This window comes from Medicago truncatula, chromosome 1, assembly GCF_003473485.1.
Source record: "Medicago truncatula cultivar Jemalong A17 chromosome 1, MtrunA17r5.0-ANR, whole genome shotgun sequence".
In the NCBI taxonomy this organism is placed as follows: domain Eukaryota; kingdom Viridiplantae; phylum Streptophyta; class Magnoliopsida; order Fabales; family Fabaceae; genus Medicago; species Medicago truncatula.
The window spans coordinates 36,700,755-36,721,274 of NC_053042.1; the positions used below are offsets into that span (position 1 = coordinate 36,700,755).

General features: G+C 32.1%; 1 protein-coding gene across 1 annotated transcript; it reads left to right on the plus strand.

Moving 5' to 3' along the window:
- Positions 1-10,559: 10,559 nt before the first annotated feature.
- Positions 10,560-14,736, plus strand: LOC25484398 (ethylene receptor 2). The gene is made up of 3 exons (XM_013613204.3): positions 10,560-11,069; positions 11,509-13,369; positions 13,913-14,736. Exons 2-3 carry the CDS (start codon positions 11,627-11,629, stop codon positions 14,447-14,449), a joined length of 2,280 nt encoding a protein of 759 aa, XP_013468658.1. The 5' UTR covers positions 10,560-11,069; positions 11,509-11,626; the 3' UTR covers positions 14,450-14,736.
- Positions 14,737-20,520: the final 5,784 nt, after the last annotated feature.

Below are 20,520 nucleotides of genomic sequence, written 5' to 3' on the forward strand. Positions count from 1 at the left end.
TTGTTCTATACCCAAAAGGTCAAAAATTAGAATATTGGGTTTTGGAAAAGCTGATTTCAAAGAAGGAATAAAATGAGTGACAAGGCAGTTGAAAAGATTCACAACAAACATGAAGTTGAAAACAAAATACAATGTACTGAGAACAAACAAAGGGCCCCAAGTCTTTGACAAAAGGGAGTTTTTCTAAGTCTGATGTCGTGCACGGTCCATGGTGTCACCCACCACTATATCCAAGCAACAAATAATTAAGCTAAATTTCAAAATAAACATTCATTGATATTAGGAAATTTTATTGTAATTTGTTTATTCATTGCTTCCTTCAATCTACAACTTCAATTTACATTTTGTGATCATTTAACTTTTTTAAATTGATATTGGAAAATACAAAAATATCTTTTTTTTAATTGTTATTTCTTTGTGATTTTTGAATTGATATTGATTTTTTTTTTGTTCTGTCTCTGTCTAAAAGCCTCATGAGGCATGAGCTAATTTAAGATTTGATTGAAGAATACTATTGCACTGCTGTAGTTTCATATTATCGTCAACAATTGTGACCTAGTCAACCACAAGAAATAACATCACTTGAAATATTCAATTACAATGCTTAGTAACCTTTTCCTCGTACGAGATATAGCATCCATTCAACTTACAGTTTTGAGTTCTGGATCGTTTTTCTTTATCTTTTCTTTTTACCAAAATTGTCAACGACTATTTTCTTCGAAACAAATTCTGAGTTTAAAAACTAAGAACTCATAAACATCCATGAATTTGATGAACACTAATTTGACTTGGACAGAAAAGTGATAAAAAAAAAAAAAAAAAGTAACAGTTGACACGTTTTATGACTTAAAAAAATCAATTTGGTAACAAAATAAAATAAAATCCAAATTTAATATAAATAAATAACATAAAGACAACTCATTATGCCTTGATTTTAAAATTCTTTAAAAAAAAATGCCTTGATTTTAAAATTAAATTTTTTTGTAGTGTTTCAAAGTAACGAAAAGAAAAAAGAAAGGAAAAAATAGAAACAAAGAGGGGTTAAGTTTCAAGCTTGTCTCTATGAAGAAGTGACTCTATACCTAGTGGAGATGGTCTCAATAAACGGTAGAAACCGAATAGGAGTCTTCTTTAGACATAAAATTTGCACTTGTATTTTGCTCACCTAAAATATACACCAAAATAAAATTTCTTATTGTTTTAAGGTCTTATCGATTTCGAGAATGATCGAAGCATGAAATGTAAGTTATGGCTAATGGAACCATGAAGATATTCATTCCTTCCAAGCAGTCACTTTCACAAATCACATTCGTGTACCCTTAATTATGGAAAATGTCAATCCTTATATATATATATATATATATATATATATATATATATATATATATATATATATATATATATATAGCACACAACTTAGCCAAGAGAGCATCCCCACCTAGCTCATAATGGAAAAATCCAACGACGCATTCACCCTTCTAGTTTTGTATAAAAGCACTAGTGCAAGGCGCAAAGAGTCTTCTAGGAAACTGCCATATACATTAAGCTTAAAAGTTTCTTTAGGAGGTGAAGTCCAAATGAGCCAATAGACGTGAAGAGGATACATTGAGGTCATTATGTCGTAGTAAGTAATGTAATTGTCGTGCAAAAGGAATGTTTTCCTCGCCACCTCATGTATTTGCCAATGTTGAATGTTGATCTTCAAATATCATGTTGTTTCTCCAACATCACGATGAAAAGAGTTGAGGCATCACCACAAGCTCTATCATAAATCTAAACAATGGCATCTATTTGAAGGAAAAAAATCGAGTAAGGTCCATTCTCAAACAAAATCATAGCTCTTTTGAATGAGGACATTCATGTACATAGTGAAAGAGGTCCTCCATAGGTGATGAACAACAAGTGCAGCTTGGCAAAGCTGTCATGTTGCAATAATGTCGGCATGCATTTGTGGGGAGGGCATTATGGTAACAAGTCAGATAAAGTGATGTAGCTTCGTTGGGACGTTGAGTTTCCAGATCCAATTCATGTCACAATGAACATCTCAATTACTGTGTTTGAAAAGCCACAAATACCCACTTGAGCAAGAATACATGCCACTTTTTTTCTTCCATTAAGCACCATTTTCTCCCAAGTATTGTGCTTAACAAAGTCATTTTTTCCATTAAGCACCGTTTTTATTTCCCCTCCAACGGGGATACCTAAGGTAATATAACTTATGAAGCCAAGCTCCCCGATTGAAGATGACCTAACTATACTAAGAGAAGAGGGATATCACATTTTAATCCCACATAAAGAGAAAAACAATTGTCTAATAAAGAATTTTCAATTTTTTTTTAGGGAAAAAACTAAAAAATTGAGACATTTAATATTTATTAGTACAAAAAATTAAATAAATAACTTTTAATGAGCATGCGGGCCAACCCGCCCACCTCGCGATCGCTCGCTTTTTCAATGGATTAAACGGGACAGACCAACTATAGGGGGTGGCCTCACAACCTCAACCCAGCCCGCCTAAAATGATGGGTTAAACGGATCGGTCCGAAGGATCGTACCCGTTTTGCCACCCTTAATTGTAGTTGGCTAGTTCTCATTTTATTATGATATAACTTTTTTTAACTAATAATTTAAATAATATTATAAAAATTATTTTTTTTTGAAGGAAATATTATAAAAAATATAAAATAGTTAATTAAATAGTTTAAATAAATGATAAAAATGGAAGGAAAATACCACACAAAATTATGTATCCCCTTTATATGAAGGTATATATTTAAATAATATTCTAGAAAGCATAAAATAGTTTAAATCAAGTATAACAATAGAATAAAAAAGTCATACCAAAATTATATATCTTCTTTTGTCAAATATATATATATATATATATATATATATATATATATATATATATATATATCTTCTATACTATATATAAAGGAGATATATAATTTTGGTATGACCTTTGTTAAAAAAAATTCCTGACAAATGTATCCTTAACAACTTACTTAAGTGAAGGACAATACTATAACACAAAAATGCACCTAAGTTTTCTCCAAAAAATAAAAAGGAGGCATGTAAAGTTTGTTCCAAATTTGTTTTTTTATTTCGTCAACTTCACCCTTAAAGTGAATAAACGATTGTATGGGATTTAAATCATGACTCTTACATATATAATATAATGTCTCTACCAATTGTGTTATATTCACGGAACATTTCAAATTTAATTTTACTTTGGCATTTGTAAATTTAATGACATTTTTGTCTCAACTTTTAAAATTTGTCATTTGTAATCTCCATAATTCAATTTAGTCTTTCCTTTAAAATCTACAACAAAAACGACAAAAGGAATATTTTTTAAATTTTGGGGGATAGAAACAGATCACTTTTTAAGAAAATGGATAAAACTAATTTTCAAGACTCTAGTAGCATTTCGGATAACTTTATTATTTTCGAAACAAAACATTATTTTCGAATAACTTTATACAAAATTTTTAAGTGATTTCTAAACACAAACAATGAGATTGGCTTCTCAAACAAAATAGAACTTGAAATGTTAATTGTTACATGAATTGGATTTGGAAACTCAAAGTCCCAGCAAAACTACAACATTTTATTTGATTTTGTTGCCATAAAGCCTTCCTCACAAATGCACGTCAACATTATTGCAACATGGAAACTTTCCCAAGCTTCACCCATTGCTCATCACCCATAGAGGACATCTCTCGCTGTTTACGCGAATGTTCTCATTCAAAAGAGTTTTGGCTTTGTTTGGGAATAGGCCTTCACTCGACTTCTTTCCTTCAAACAAATGTCAAAGTTTGGATTCATGATATGGTTTGTAGTGTTGCCTCAAATATTTTAATTACGTGTTTTATGGCAATCATTTTTTAAGATCAACATTGCCAAATATACAGAGGAGGTGAGAAAAACATTATTTTTTTTCTCTCGGTGAGATCGGTGAGAAAAACATTCATTTTACATGAAGATTGCATTACTTATTACCCGCATAATGGCCTTGATATATCATCTTCACGGCTATTGGTTCATTGGACTCACCTCCTGAGGGTATGCTTAAGCTTAATGTAGATGGTAGTTTCCTAAAGAATCTTTGTGCCTTGGCGCGGGTGGTGTCATCCGGAACCATGAGGGTGAATGGGTCGCTGGATCTTCCCATTATTATGAGGTGGGAAACTCTCTTGGCTGAGTTGTGTGCTATATTTATATGGATTGACATTTGTCATTATCGAGGTTAGACAAATGTGATTTGTGAAAGCGATGGCTTGAAAGTTGTGAATATCTTCGGTGGTTCCAGACTTCCAGTAGCCATAATATATATGTTCATACTTCAACTATTCTACATATCTCCGAGACCTTACCGCGAGAAGTGAATTTTACTTTGGTGCATATTTTATGTTAGCAAAATACGAATGCATACTTTATGGTTAAATAAGACTCTCATTTAGCTTCTACTATTACCTCAGACCGTCCCCCAAAGAACATGGAGTCGCTCCTCTTGATAGATAAGCTTGGAACTTAAATTCCTTTTTTTTTCTCCAATTTTTTCTTTCTTTTTTCTCTTTGTTACTTTGTAACCCTACCAAAAAACACAAACAATGATAAAAATAAAATAATCAAAGCAAATTAATTTACTAATTATTTAAGAATCAACTCAAGCAAATTAACACCGCTTATCACAAAAATCACTACTGAGCTACTCAATGCGATATATCAACAATAAAGTAAAAATTAACACTCTCATGAAATTCAAAAATCACAATTAAGTCTGAATTTCTGAGTCTTTAAAAAGATTTTTTCAATATTCTGAGAATAATTCCTACACCATGAAAAAGTTGAAATCTTTGCAAAACTTGTGTTTGAAAAATAGCGCAGAAAAATTTCTTGAGATTAAAAAATTTCTTTTGCAATCAATCAACAAAGTATTCAAATTTTCATAAATTAAAGAGAGATAGGGAAAAGAAAAATGGACATAGAGATTTATACCAATTTTGTAACCAAAAGAGATTTATACCAATTCAACTAATGTCATCCTTGCGGTGTAGCCTACTCCCATCCCCTCACTAGGCCGAATTTGCATAACTTAAAATATAAGCGCGCTAATAGTATATTGGATATATATATATATATATATATATTGGATCTCCAAACTTTGGAGGCCTAACTCTATAGAAAAAAATTGTTTGAAATATTGGCCCAACCCATATGTAATCGTCTAACCCGCTTGCGTTATCCATAGAACCAAATGCAAAATCGAACGACTTTGAACCCTCCTATATTCATTCACGAATTTGACTGGTGCTTGTTTTAAAACTCGAATTGACCAACCCCGGCAAATTTCCAATTCTCTAAAGCCCGTTCATTTTAAATAAGACAATTTTTTTAGCATGCCGGAGTATCAAATCTAAATCATCAAAATTCATGAGTAAATTTTCAACTAATTGATTCTAGACTAACCCACATTAAATAAGGCTTGTTTTGAGAGGTTAAATAAAGTCAACTCACAATTAAATTGTGTGAGCTTTAATCACTAGATTATTTGACAAAAAAAAAAAATAAGGCCAACTAAACAAGGACTGTATTATTAAATTTATGGTACGTGTCTTAGTCATATATTGTACTATTAATTTTGATTTGGATTTGATAAGAATAAGATGGCCTTACTTTGATACCATCAACATATCTAAGGCTAAATCTGTGTGCCCCCAAATAAGTAAGGAGACATCCCCAAAGTATACAGTATACATACAGTGTATCCACGCATTTGGACTTGGTGGAACGACGTAGCACCCAAAAAAATATCCTAATTCTAGAGAGAGACAGAGAAAATTAATAGGGATGGGAAACAGGTCGGGGTTCTGACACGAGAAGATCGAACATTGAACGAGAATTCATAGGACTTTTTTATCCATCTATCTAACTATGAATAATTTTTTAATTTTAAAAATTATTCATTCAAAAAAAGTTAAATATTATAAATTTCAATACATTCAATCAAACAAAATCGACTTGTGAGGTGATGATTGCCCCATCATTAGATTTATCCATCTAACATCCGTCACAACCAATAGCAGAAACCTGATAGCAGGTGCTACAATGAATCTTGAAGAGGCTCTTATACCATCTTAGAAACCTGATAGCAGAAACCTGATAGCAGGTGGTACAATGGATCTTGAAGAGACTCTGATACCATCTTAGAAATCGTGGTTGGATCTAACAAAATTCCATAAAACTAGCTTGTGAGATGAAGATTGCCCCCGCTTATAAACACATGTCAAACCATCTATTATCCGATGTGAGACTCTTAACAACTTCAATCTTAAATATGAGCAATTTTTACCTTTTAAATTCAATACTAGATGATATGTGTGGTCTATATCATTTATTCAATAAACTTAAAAAATAAAAAATTTATTTATAATTGCGACCGAATGAAATATTTATTTATTTATTTTTTGAGAGGGGTGGAAGTATTTGTTCAAAAAATCAAATACTTCAGCATATAATAGTCAGCATATAATAAACTGAATACATAAATTTTCATACAAACTTATCATTTAATCTTTTTAAAGATCGTTTCGAAGGACTACTATTGTTTTAGAGCTATATTATTGAGTTTCTTTTGAAGATAAGTTATGCTAATAAGCATTTTAAGAATATTGTTTAAAGAATCATTAAAAATAAATTTTGTATTAAAAATACAAGTCGAATGCTTGTCAAAATCATAACAACATAAATTTTTATGTAAAAATTACATTTTTATACTTTAAACAATGCCTTAAAATCATGTTTTAACATTTAATTTTAGTCTTTTCTGGTATTTCTCCGTCTTATTTAAATGCATACCGTTCATTTTTTTTACAGCAAGAAATGTAACTAAGAAAAATTTGAGTTAGATATTGTAAATTGTCATTTTAACAAGTGTTTTTATCCTCCCCTTTCTTCGTCTCTCTCTTCTCTTCTCAAACCCCAGCTGTCACCCCTTTCTTCTTCTTTTCAAAGGGGTGATTTAGGGTCAATTTTGACCCAAAAATCACCCCTCCGAATTGTTTTTCCTTCTATCCTTATTGAATAAGTGATTTCACATATTTTCTGTTTTCTTTTGTTTGTTTTTGTGATTTCGTCGTCTCTGAACGACTATGTTTCTTTTGATTTTCCGTCTTAGTGCGGTGTTTATTTGATTCAGGCTGAAAGATTAGCTTTGAGCAAGTGCAAATTCGATCAATAACAATGACTTTAGCGTCGTCAACGTTGCAGATCCGGAGACATGAGTATTCCGGAGACATAAATATAGTCATATTAGTCATATTTGTAGGCATAAGTAGTTTGCCGTTATATGTTATTAACATGAATGTTGTGAGTTTGTTAAAAAATTCATCATTTTTGTTTTTAGCGAATTTGAATTTGTATTGTATCGATGTACTCTATCAATTTGAATTAATGAATATAGTTTATTTTTGTCAAATTTTACAAAATGTTAACAAGTCTTATGGTTAAGAAAATCAAAATTAGTAGGTTTGTATTGAAAACAAATTTATAAAGTTTTCATAAATTAAATTGATCATTTTTAACACAATATTTCTATTTTTATCTTCTTAACAAACATTTTACAGACACTTTTTAACACTTTTCTATAGCAAATGAGACGAAGAGAATACTATAAAATCAATTTATTAGTTATTATTGATTCATCAAATCTAGGAAGATGCTAACAAATGCTCTTAGACATTATTTAAACATTTAAAAGTAGCAATTTTTACATTAAAAATTATGTAGTTATGATTTTTACATGTGTTTAACTTATATTTTCAAAGATAATATTTTTTTGTGTGAGTTCTTTAAACAAATCTCCTTAAAACCTTTGTTAGCATGACAATCTAATTTATTATAGTATAACTCAATTTTTTGAGATATTTTCATCTATGCATGAGGCATGCTTGATATCATAATTACACTGACCACAACAAATCCATATGAAATACATACATCCATAAAGATAATTTTTCTTTTAACGTAAACCTTTTAACTCTCTAAAAGAAATCTTTGATTCTCAAGAGAATAGGTTGGTAATCTACGAGTGTGCTTGATTTGCTAAAAAGTGAAGGATATGATAAGATAATTTCAGTTGTATGTTTGATTTATAAAGCTGTTTTTGGCCGGAGACAAGAGATATGACAAAAACTGAAATTCTCATCCGTCGTTAAATCTACACAACTTTTTTCCCACGTACGAGTTGTTAAAAAATATCAAAATAGCTTTTATAAAAAAAAAATATGTTTAAGACCAAAAATTATTCATTACCATAAAAGTTTGTCTTGTGTTGTTCTGCCTTGTATTATATTGTTTTATCTTGTATTGTTTTGTCCAGTGTTTAATGTATTTTTTTGGTCAAATAGCATAGTCATTGGAGATCACTCATTTTAAATGTGCAGAAGTGGGGTGTGTTGGAACAAAATGTGTTTAACATTACCCTTTGAGAGTTTTGATGATAACAAGGTATTAGAAATTGTCCATTGGATATGCTAATATTTGTTCAAGTATACAGGACCATAGACAAAAATTTGACATCTTAAAAAGGTTCTGGAAGAACAATAGAAAGCAAATGAATCAACAAAAAGGAAGCTTAAAGCGTCTGAAGAAAACTGCTCCTGAAGGCAAAGTGCCCCTGAAGTGGTAACGTCATTAGAAGCAAGTTCATTAGAAGCTGAAAATCACTAGAAGTTGTAGTTCATCATGAGATGCAAGACTTAAAGCTTCAAAGGTTGTTCATGGATTTAATCTCGTCTAAGCATTGCAGAAGACTGGAAAAGTGAAGCAACGACTAGTTTGAAAGGATTTGAAGGCATTGGATGCTTGTTCTTCAAAGAGCGTTGACAAAGTACAATTGTACGAAGTGTACAACCACTATCTCCACTACTATGTTTTTGTCTCCGCTAAAAGACAAGAAAAACAGCTCTGCTTGCAAAGATGTTCCTTCACAATGGGAATGCATTTGAAATTGATCCTTCATAGGACAATAACCATATCAGGCAAAAGATCATTGATGATTGATCAAAGCTTCAAACGGCTCTATTTTGAATGCGCTGACAATTCACAACGTCTCTTTTACACCTCTATATAAAGGAGTGAAGACTTAGAGTTTTATACAGAACAATACCAAGAATTACAAGTGCCAAAACTCTGCTGAAATTGTTCTGCATTCAAAAGTTCACTTAGAATTTCTTATCAAAGTTCATATCTTAGAAATTCTAGAGTCTTAAGAGTCTGTATCTGATTTGTATTGCGAACACCATTGATTGTATATCAAGTGTTCAACCTCAAACATTTTTCTTGTAATTCTGTTAGAATTAAGAAGTCTCTTGCAGTTGTGCTCGAGCATTAGAAGTCTTTTGATTGTGTTCAGGAGCATAGGAAGTCTCTTGCAGTTGTGCTTGAGCAATTTGAAGTCTCTTGTTAGTTTTAGCAGTGAGCAATTGTAATCAGATATTACATAGTGAACTCTCCTTGGAAGTGCAAGGGAGACAGGATTGACTTCCAGTTTGTGGAAGGAACCTGTATAATTGCTTTGTGTCTTTCTTCTCTTTCTCTCTCTCTGTTTTATCCGCTGCATCTAATTACGAACATCACTTCAGAAGTGGAACTTTATCTGCTTCTGATCAGTGTTTACAACTTAGGAGAAAAAGAAAAAAAATCTAACACAATTCAACCCCCCTTCTTGTGTTTTTCTCACCTTCAGGGTGTTCGAGGTTCCAACCCTAACCTCTGCATATATTATGCACTTGTCCATACCAACTGATCTAAGCTCACGAGAACGGGTATTTACCGTTTAACATATAAAAAAATACCCCATAATTCAAGCTAGAGTAACTAAAATCGATGTAAGATTCAAACTCAAATTCTTCTGAACATCTCCCATGATATTTTTAACATAAAATGTGAGAGACTTGAGTAGTACTTGGGTGACATTAATGAAATTGACCAATGACAATATCGCCAGTGGTTTTCTTCTCTCTCTTTCACAAGGTGTTTTTGTTTTTTGTCCACTTGTGATATTGTGATTGGTCAATGTCACAAATATCACGAATCACAATATCACCTAAGTATTATTTGAGAGACTTAACATTATTAATTAGGAAAACGTTAACTAGTGTCCCTCGGGCATTGATTAAATATTTTAAATAGTAACTTTTTATAAAAATTTGTGTAATAAAATGTATTAGGAATTGAACACTTTAACATTTTTAAAGATTAATTACTTAATTTAAAACATTTAAAGAGTGTCACGGGACACTCTTTAAATATGAATTAAAAAACCTTATTAATTATTAATGAATTGATAAAACGCATATACCCAAAGAAGAGAGAGAGAGAGAGGGGAAACTGAAAAGGAAAGAGAGATGAATAAAATATGGAAGGAATATTTAAAACAAAAAACACAAGGGCGTCCAAGTTCTCTTCATGTAAGAAAGTGGGTCCCACTTTCTGTCCTTCTTCTCTTCTAAATACAACTCACCTTCTTTCTCTCTCAAAACTAAAACAACGGCGCTTTCTCTCTCTTCTTTTCTTCTTATACGTGGTTTTATTTTATTTTTTTCCTTTGCCATATCAAAAAAACACAACACAAACTCTAATTTCTCCAAACCTTAACATTCTCAAAACCACAACACTTTCATTTTCTCTTCACCTTGTTCTTTCTTAACAACTTTTTTTTATTTTACTTTTTCTCATTTTCTGCTATGAAATTCTAGCTTATGAAGCCATTTTCAATAAAGGGTCGCACCCGGTTTCGTGCCGCAGAATCTCTAGCACAGTAGAAATTATTTTTTTAATTATTTTGTTTTGAATTAGTGTCTCTTTTCCAATGACAAGAAGGTGGGTGCACTTTGTTCAAATTTATTCATCATAAAGTAATGAACTTTGTTACTGGGCTATTTTGATTTGATGCTAAAGAAAGTGCTGAAGATTTGTTCAATGTATTGTTGATAATGCATTCCTGACAAAGCTTTGTTAAGATCTGATCAAGGTGGAATATCTTGTTGCTTTATTTTTTTCAGGTACTATTTCTTTTTTGGTCTGCATTACTTGATTTATTGTTTATTGTTTAATTTTTTTTAGGTGGGGGATTAAGGGAGTATTAAACTTAGAAATTGTTGGACTTTGGTTTTTTTAATATTATTTTTTGGATTTGGCTTTCATCAGGTTTAGTATATCTTGGATTTTCATGTTTTTTTATTTTTTATTCTATGGTATATGTGTTGATGGTGGTTATATCCTCTGTATCGGTTGGTACTGTCTTATTCATTGATTTATTCCAGTCTATACCTTAGGTCTATGTTGACTGAAACTAGGTTAAACTTAAATTATAAGATTGGAATAGTTTAGGTCATTTAATTTGTGAAAAAATATGGTTAAGTTTTGTTTAGGATTTCATATTATTTTTTGTTTGATTTGGATCTTACTGAGTTTTGAATTTTGTTTTTGAACTGTTGACAGGGCCAGACTGGTTGAAATTGATTAAGACTTTTCTTGTTTTGTAACTTAAGTTATCTTGGGGAATGACTATGGTCCAATAATTTAAGATGGATTGAAGAATCAACAGCATATTGGATCAATGGTAAAAGCAATAGTATCTGTGCTGTTGATTGCCTCTATCCTCTTGTGTGTATCTGCAACAACAGATAATGAATTTCCTAGATGTAATTGTGATGATGAGACCAGTTTCTGGACTATTGAGAGTATTTTGGAGTGTCAAAGAGTTGGTGATTTCTTGATTGCTGTGGCCTACTTCTCAATCCCTCTTGAGCTGCTTTATTTTGTCAGTTGCTCGAACGTCCCTTTCAAATGGGTCCTTGTTCAGTTCATTGCTTTTATAGTACTATGTGGATTGACACATTTTTTGAATGGTTGGACTTATGGTCCTCACACTTTTCAGCTTATGGTGGCACTTACCATCTTTAAGATTCTCACCGCCTTGGTGTCTTGTGCAACTGCGATAACACTTGTCACTTTGATTCCTTTGCTTCTCAAAGTGAAGGTCAGGGAATTCATGCTCAAGAAAAAGACATGGGATCTTGGACGGGAGGTTGGTCTTATTATGAAGCAAAAGGAGGCTGCAATGCATGTAAGAATGCTTACTCAAGAGATTCGGAAATCCCTCGATAGACATACTATTCTGTATACTACTTTGGTGGAGCTTTCGAAAACATTAGGTTTGCAAAATTGTGCTGTGTGGATGCCAAATGAAGAAAAGACAGTGATGAATCTCACTCATGAATTGAACGCAAGGAACTTGGATATTTCTATACCGATTACTGATCCAGATGTTGTAAAAATTAAGGGAAGCAATGGAGTGAATATACTTAGCTCTGAATCAGCGCTTGCTGTTTCCAGTGTTGGTGTTTCTGGTGACGCAGGTCCGGTTGCTGCAATTCGAATGCCAATGTTACGTGTTTGTAATTTTAAAGGAGGAACACCTGAGCTAACTCAGGCTTGTTATGCAATATTGGTCTTGATTCTTCCGGCCGAAGAACCTAGATCTTGGAGCAATCAGGAGCTGGAGATAATTAAGGTGGTTGCTGATCAGGTCGCCGTGGCTCTATCACATGCTGCAATTCTTGAAGAGTCTCAACTCATGAGAGAGAAGTTGGAAGAACGCAATCGAGCTTTGCAACTGGCGAGAAGGAATGCTATGATGGCAAGCCAGGCAAGAAACTCATTTCAGAAAGTCATGAGTGATGGTATGAGGAGGCCTATGCACTCGATTTTGGGATTGCTTTCAATGATACAAGACGATAATTTAAAGAATGAACAGAAGCTTATTGTGGATGCAATGTTAAAGACGAGCAATGTCCTATCAAACTTGATAAATGATGCCATGGACAGCTCTGCAAAGGATGATGGAAGATTTCCTTTGGAGATAAGGTCTTTTGGGTTACATTCCATGATAAAAGAAGCAGCGTGCCTTGCCAAATGCATGTGTGTTTATAAGGGCTTGGGTTTTATGGTTGAGGTTGATAAGTCTTTACCAAACCATGTTATGGGTGATGAGAGGAGGGTTTTTCAGGTGATTTTGCATATGGTTGGGAATCTACTGGATTGTAACCATGGGGAAGGGGGGATCCTAGTATTTCGGGTTTCGGCAGATGCTGGAAGTCAAGGGAGGAATGAAAAAGGATGGGCAACCTGGAGACCAAGCTCATCTAGCGGTGATGTAAATATTAGATTTGAGATAGGGATCAACGGTAGTGATTCTGAAGTTGGGAGCTCAGTGTCCTCAGGTCCTGGGGGTCGGACATATACCAGCGATAGATATGAGGGCAGATTGAGCTTTAGTATTTGCAAGAGGATAGTCCAGGTGAGTTACATTGTTTGTTATATGTGTTCATAGATAATAACTGCATCATATCATTGATTTCATTTGATTCTTGAGTCATGTCCTATATACATCTTGCAAAACTGAATTTAGATAGACATCTGTCAAAACCTTTTCATTGTTTGTGACATAAATAGCTGAATTTGGTTCTTTTGATCAGAACTTGCATTATTTTTACTTGTGTGTTTTCCTTGAATACTGTGGATTATGTTTCAAAAGCCGTATTAAGCTTCAATTGACGAGATGTGTTTTACTGACTTGTGATGTTAGTTAGAATCCTATTTTCCCATCATATGAGCAAATCTGGAATTGGAATGTTATAGGTGTTGTATCTCTAGGATCTTAGAAGTAATGTGCGTTAGGTATATTTGTTAGTGTATTAAATATTTTAGCTGTAGTTTTTAATTTTGCTTAGGAGCCAAGCTATGTGTTGTACTGTTATTTTGCAATCCTTGTATTCTGTGAGTTAATTTCTTTCTTACCTTGATTTGATTACTTAATTTCTGTTTACTATATTAATTGCAGTTGATGCAAGGAAACTTATGGTTGGTACCATATACTCACGGTATTCCTCAAAGCATGACACTTCTTCTTCGGTTTCAATTACGGCCTTCCATTGCAATAGCCATCTCTGAACCCGGAGAATCTTCAGAACGCAACTACTCAAATTCATTGTTGAGAGGTCTGCAAGTTCTGTTGGTTGACAACGACGATGTAAATAGAGCAGTGACACAAAAACTGCTTCAGAAACTAGGTTGTTCCGTGACTTCCGCTTCTACAGGATTCGAATGCCTTACTGTCATTGGACCTGTCGGATCTTCCATTCAAGTCATTCTTTTGGATCTCCAAATGCCTGATATAGATGGATTCGAAGTCGCCGCAAGGATTCGGAAGTTTAAAAGCGGAAATAGGCCTATAATTGTTGCCTTGACTGCAAGTGCAGAAGAAGATTTGTGGGAAAAGTGTATGCAGATTGGTGTTAATGGAGTAATCCGAAAACCGGTTTTGATGCAAGGAATTGCTAGTGAACTCAGAAGAATTCTGATGCAGGGAAATCTTTGAAAAATGGATGGTGCAAGTTAAAAAAATCACTACAGCATCTAGTAATTAATTAAAGTTATTTGAAGTCACATTCTTGTTCTTGGTAGAAATTTATAGAACACAGTTCTCTTTGGCTCTACCTTGCTACCAATTTTCCACGTAGAGATGTCATACATAAGAAGAAAAAATGTTACACAGATTAGTTTCTTTCTTTCTTTCAACGTGTTCAAGTTATTGTTGTGTATGTAGTTTTCAAATCTAATATAATCAGAAGAATGGAAAAGAAAAATTAAAATTAGAAAATATAATTAATTTTATCTTGTTTGATATTTTGTACATTTATTAATGAGAATAATAGTATAAATATTGCATCTATCACCATCCTTCCTATTTCTTGGTTTTCAAGTCTTGAAAAAGAATATTGAATTTTGAATGAAACCAAATAGTTTTCAGATGATCTATGATGATTTTATCGTTTCTTACTTTGACAATGTTATATATGCGATATGAGTCATTATTGTTTCCTTAAATAAAGTTTATTGGTCTATCAAAAATATACATAATTAAATCAAGTTCATTGAACATAAAAAAGTTTAGTATTAAAGTTTGGTTCACAAAAGGTGACAGAATAATGAAAGTTTATTTCAACGTTTGGCACGCACCGAGAGAGAGAGAGAGAGAACGTTTAACAACTTACTACTATAACAAGATATTAATTTGTTTTCTTTTATAGATAATCAAAATTAGTAAGCAAAAGAAAAAAGGTGAATATTTGGAAGACGTATGAATATAGAATTTGTAGGTACATTTGCAAAGAGGAAAAGTTTTTAGTGGTTTAAGAAATTTGAATTGTTAAGTTCAATTCATGTTATGGGCCAATTAACGTTGAAGTTGAAACCATGCATGAACCTGGGCACGTACCTGAACACTTGTCTTTGTCACGTGGACCCATTGTTTTATTTTAATTTCCCCATATCCCAACACCATTCCAATTGCCCAACTTGGTTTCTTTTTTATTATTTTCATTATTATATCATTTCTTTTGCCTGTCTATTTGGATGATTTTTTAACTTTGGCTTCTATTTTGGTTCATGAGAGTATTATATTAAGGAAGAAAAACCATTGTCACACTTTAATAAACGTAATTTATGATGATGTCACGGTCGGTTTAAAGGTAAGACCATTAAAGCCTTCGATTTAGACCTATCAATAATTTTCTTTTTAAAATTTATAAAAAATGTTTTATATATCAAAATTTACATTAAATTTCATTTAGTTTTTAAGATTACTTGGCCGGTTATGATGCTTCATCAAATATACTATTTATTATAAAAAAAAAATACCAAAATTGTAAATCATGATTTTTTTTTTAACTTGTAAATTTTCTGTAAAAAATCCTTCATGTGTTTTTTACAAATAACTTTCCTACTAACAAAAATGAATTAGTGTTTTCCATCAGAGATATATAAAAAAGAGTTAGGTTATGTGCAAACTTGACCTTTCTTAACATTTCAACTCACACCAAGACATGAATAGACAAATGGTGATCTCCCTAATAGATTTTGGGTCAATTCTGTGGAGGAGACCAAGCCATGTCTCCAAGCTTGTGTTGTGTCTTGAGGAGAACATGGGAATCATCACACTAAGCTTATAACAATCACATGAGTAAATTTAGCCATACCTTTTTTAAATAAAAGTGAAATTGAATATTACATATTCACCCAAAATCCTAATGCATTATGCATGAGTCATGATTTATATCACTTATTTAGTGTTAAACATCCACTTTTTTTATATAATAATATATGTGATTTTTACTCACACTTGACATGCTAACGGTTTGAGGCTTTGAATTGGCTTTCAATAGCGAAATTTTCAATAATTGAGTTCTTATTTTCTTTTTAATGTTATTCCTTTCTTTCATTTTTAATATTCGTTTCAATAGAATAATTGTGTATATATTTAGTTTGTGTTTTTCAAAGTTCAATGTAATATTAATATAGAGGTTAATTATTGAAGAGAGAAAAACATGTATAATAAGTCAATAAATAGTTCTCCGTGATCACAACTCAGTTAGTGAGAACATTATAATATGTAGGGGTTGATGTTTAATTTGAACCAAGATTTCTCAATTATTCATCTTAACGGGTAAAATTTTGGTCACTAAACTACTTGAAATTTTGGTCACTAAGCTACTTGACATTTTTTTTACTATTACAAAAAAAGATTAATTATTCGGTCAGAAGTATCAAAATTTATTTGTTTTTTTTTTTTTTAATGTTGATGATGCCTGGTCTTGGATCCCTGATCCTTCACTTGGTTACACTGTTAAAGGGGCTTATTGCGCGCTTACAAGTGGGATGGTTCTAGTTCATAATACTCCAGTGGTACCTGCGGCTCTTATTTGGAGGAAAAATGTTCCTTCAAAGGCATCTATTTTCGGTTGGCGCCATTTTCAGAATAGATTGCCTATGAAGGCTAATTTATTTCTTCGTGGAATAATTCAGTTTGATGATCAGCTGTGTATTACAGGTTGTGCGGAGATTGAGACGGATGCTCATCTTTTCTTGTCTTGTATTTTCGGGCAGGTTTGACAACTTGTTCGGCGATGGTTGGGTGTTCATTCAGCAGACCCCTTAACCATTGTTAACCATTTTATCCAATTTGGTACTCTTCAGGTCTTGCAAAATCGCGGTGTTCTTTTATGTATCTCATATGGTTTGCAAGTTCATGAGTAATTTGGAAGGAAAAGAATGCTAGAACTTTCCGATCAAAAGAGAGCACACTTTACCAGCTCTTGAAAAATATCAAGCTTCTTTCCTTTTGGTGGTATAAAGCGCAATTTGTTGTTTATCATTTTAAATTCCATGATTGGTATCAGCACCCTTTGTTATGTTTGAGTGTTGGCTAATGCTTTCTTACTGTTTGAGACACTGATGTAATTATTTACTATCTCCTTTGACACACGTTGTGACGGAAGGGTAGCATCTTGGTTTAATATATCTCATTTTGATTTGTAAAAGAAAAAAATTATTGGTTTTTTCACAATAGCAACTAAAAATAATACATAGTAAAATATACTTTCTCCTTCCCATATTAAGTTTTATTTACGATTGTCTACACACGAAAGTGTGATTACTTTTGTTTAATCGATTAACGGAAGAAAAATTAGGACACTTAAGCATATACAATTTAATCTATTAAACTCATTAAATATCAAGAGACTTTTAACTATGCTATGAAAATGTCTAAGCATTTAAACATCTATCAATTATTTACTTTACATTCAACTTACTTTAAGCTAAAATAATTTTATAAAATTCTATTTTTGTTACCGCACAATTAGGTAGTGTCCAATACCGTGTTTCCCTCATATATCATTTTATTAGGTCACTTTGCAGCCGGACCTTTTTATTAAGAAAGAGATGATTTGTCTGGGGTGATTTTAGTTAGTAGGTCATTTAATTAAGAAAGTTGATATAATATGTTATGGTGAAGACTTTATCTTTATATACAAAAATCCAACTTGCCCAAAACTATATTAGTAGTATATAGATATAATGGTGACTGTTGTGCGAGGGGCTCTGTATCCCCATTTTTTTTATAATTATATATTTTGAATGTCCTTCTTTTACTAACATATTGAGAAAAAAATTCCTCTATGTTTTGTTCTTGAAGTTGAGCTACGCGGTATATTTATTTCATAGGCTTAAACCTCTAATCAATTGTTGAATATGAGAAGTAAGTACTAATTTTATTCATATACAAAAGAGTATTTTAGATGCAATTATGCATAAACAATCCTTTAAATACACTACATGTTTGTCTTAATATATGTAAAAACCGTAAATGATATGATTATAGGAAAAAAAAATTGGAACCGGAAGGATCCCCATGATATAAATCCTTCATTTGGACTGATAGTTCATGATAGTATTTTAAATAATTATCGTCGTAGTATGTGTTAGAAAATCACTGCAAAACTTACTAAAGAGAAGATTAAGACGAAAATGGTGGTTTCACATGAACTCTGAAATGTGTGTGGACGACAAACTAAACTTTAGACTCTGTTCACCCCAATCAATTTATGCAAACCGGATGTAAATTGAAAATTTTGCAAATCTCTTTTACGATATATTGGAATCCTTAGCATGAATTACACAATTATATCAAATGTATTGATCAATGATAGTTTATAAAAAAGTTCACCAATTTACTATGCACTAGAGAAAATAAAAAATGACTTAGAAATAATTTTGATAGAATTTTGCCACATGAAAATCATAAATTCTTTCTCTATTACTGCTTGTAGACTCAATTTATAGAGAAACTCATGCCACTCAGCAAAGGGAAAAACATACGGAAATAGTTTCTAGATCCGAACACTACATATATAAATAAGCACTTTGTAACCCTTTGTTGAAAGGTTGCTTGTTCGAAACCAACCGGTGTCGATTAATGTTTTGAAATATAATGCATTTTGCAAATAAAAATTTAAACATAATTTGTGGCTGAACAAAATCGACCCCATGACCGAACAACTATCAAACCACTAGACCAAACAAGTCCTTTCAACATCACAAGGTTCTTCACATATTTTGAAAATTCTTCACATTATGTGGGGTTTGGGCCCCTATAGGATGGAGAATGAAACTACTCTTCATGTACTTAGAGATTCTTTATGCAACTTATGTATTAATAAAATTTACACCTTTTGATCGGACAACTAACTTCTCTGCTTTTGACTGCAAAAACAATGTTTTATTTACCTTAACAAACATTTGAATAAAAATCCCAACTTCGTGTAAAAGAAAGCTTTTAGGATTATCTATTTTCAAACGGAACCCTCCATTTTGTTTTAAAAATAGAGATGACTCTAACCTGGTGGGGTGCCAGTAAAACATATGGGGGTGAGAGTAAACATATTGAAATGTTTAACTTGTCGCTTTTAGCTAATTAATGGAGAAGCCAATGTTAACTTATATCGATTACATTACTCTATATTTATATTTGTTATCTGAGGTCATTAATTAGTATATTTTAGGAGTTAATCGGTCTATGAAATCTAACATTTTGAAGTAGGAATTATGCTTTTACTTTTATGATTAATCAAACCCTTTATTGTAGTTTTGTTTTGTTATTTACTTAGCGAAGCAAGTGGCTGCTTAGTGGGAAGTTGCATTGCACCAGTGGGACTATCTGATGCATCGCCTAATAGGATGTTGTGTTAAACAAGTATTCACCCAAGTCCCACGATGGATGGTGGAAAGAAAAAAGTAGTAGACACTTGATATAAATATGGAGTTCGTTTGAGTTTTTCTTTACCATGCATTATTTATTAAATGAATCTAAAAAGTGAATTTTTGTTTATAATAGTGATCGGAGGGAGCACGTACTACGACTTGGGTAGTCGTGTGCATTAGAATGGTTGCTCTTAACCCAATTATCGATCCCATCCAATAAGATTTCATCTCATGGCCCAACATGAGGGTCATATATTTTCTGAGGAAGGAGTTTTCAAAATATTGAAGCTACGTATCGTCTCGCATTGCCTAACGAAGTGACTGAGATCGCCTGACGATGGAGGACACTTTTGTCAACCGATGGTGTTTAATTTTGCACAATATTTAAGTGCATTATTGAGAAGGTGTGTCATAAATTGAGGATTTGACCTTGGGACAAGAAATTGAAGTATCAAGAAATTTCAATTTCTGTATTTGCATATTTTCCACAACGTGTAACTAAATATCTTTGATTAAGATGAAATTACAATGCATTTTAAATTCTCGTTTCTATGAATGCAATAAACATATTAATATTTGTCATTAAAAACATTAAAAATAAAATCACTCTGAAGAGATTGCAAAGAGCCGTAATTTTTTTTTAGGGAAATATATAGAGCCTTAATTTTTTTGATTTCTGTTTTTTTCTTTAAAAAGTAAGAAATAAACATTATATTACTATAACACTAATAATGTTCATTTTGGATATAGTATATCATTGATGGTGCTCTTTTTGGGATATATTATATATGTAATTGACTAATCATCACTCTCTTAATCGTCAATATTACTTATATTTATGTTGATATG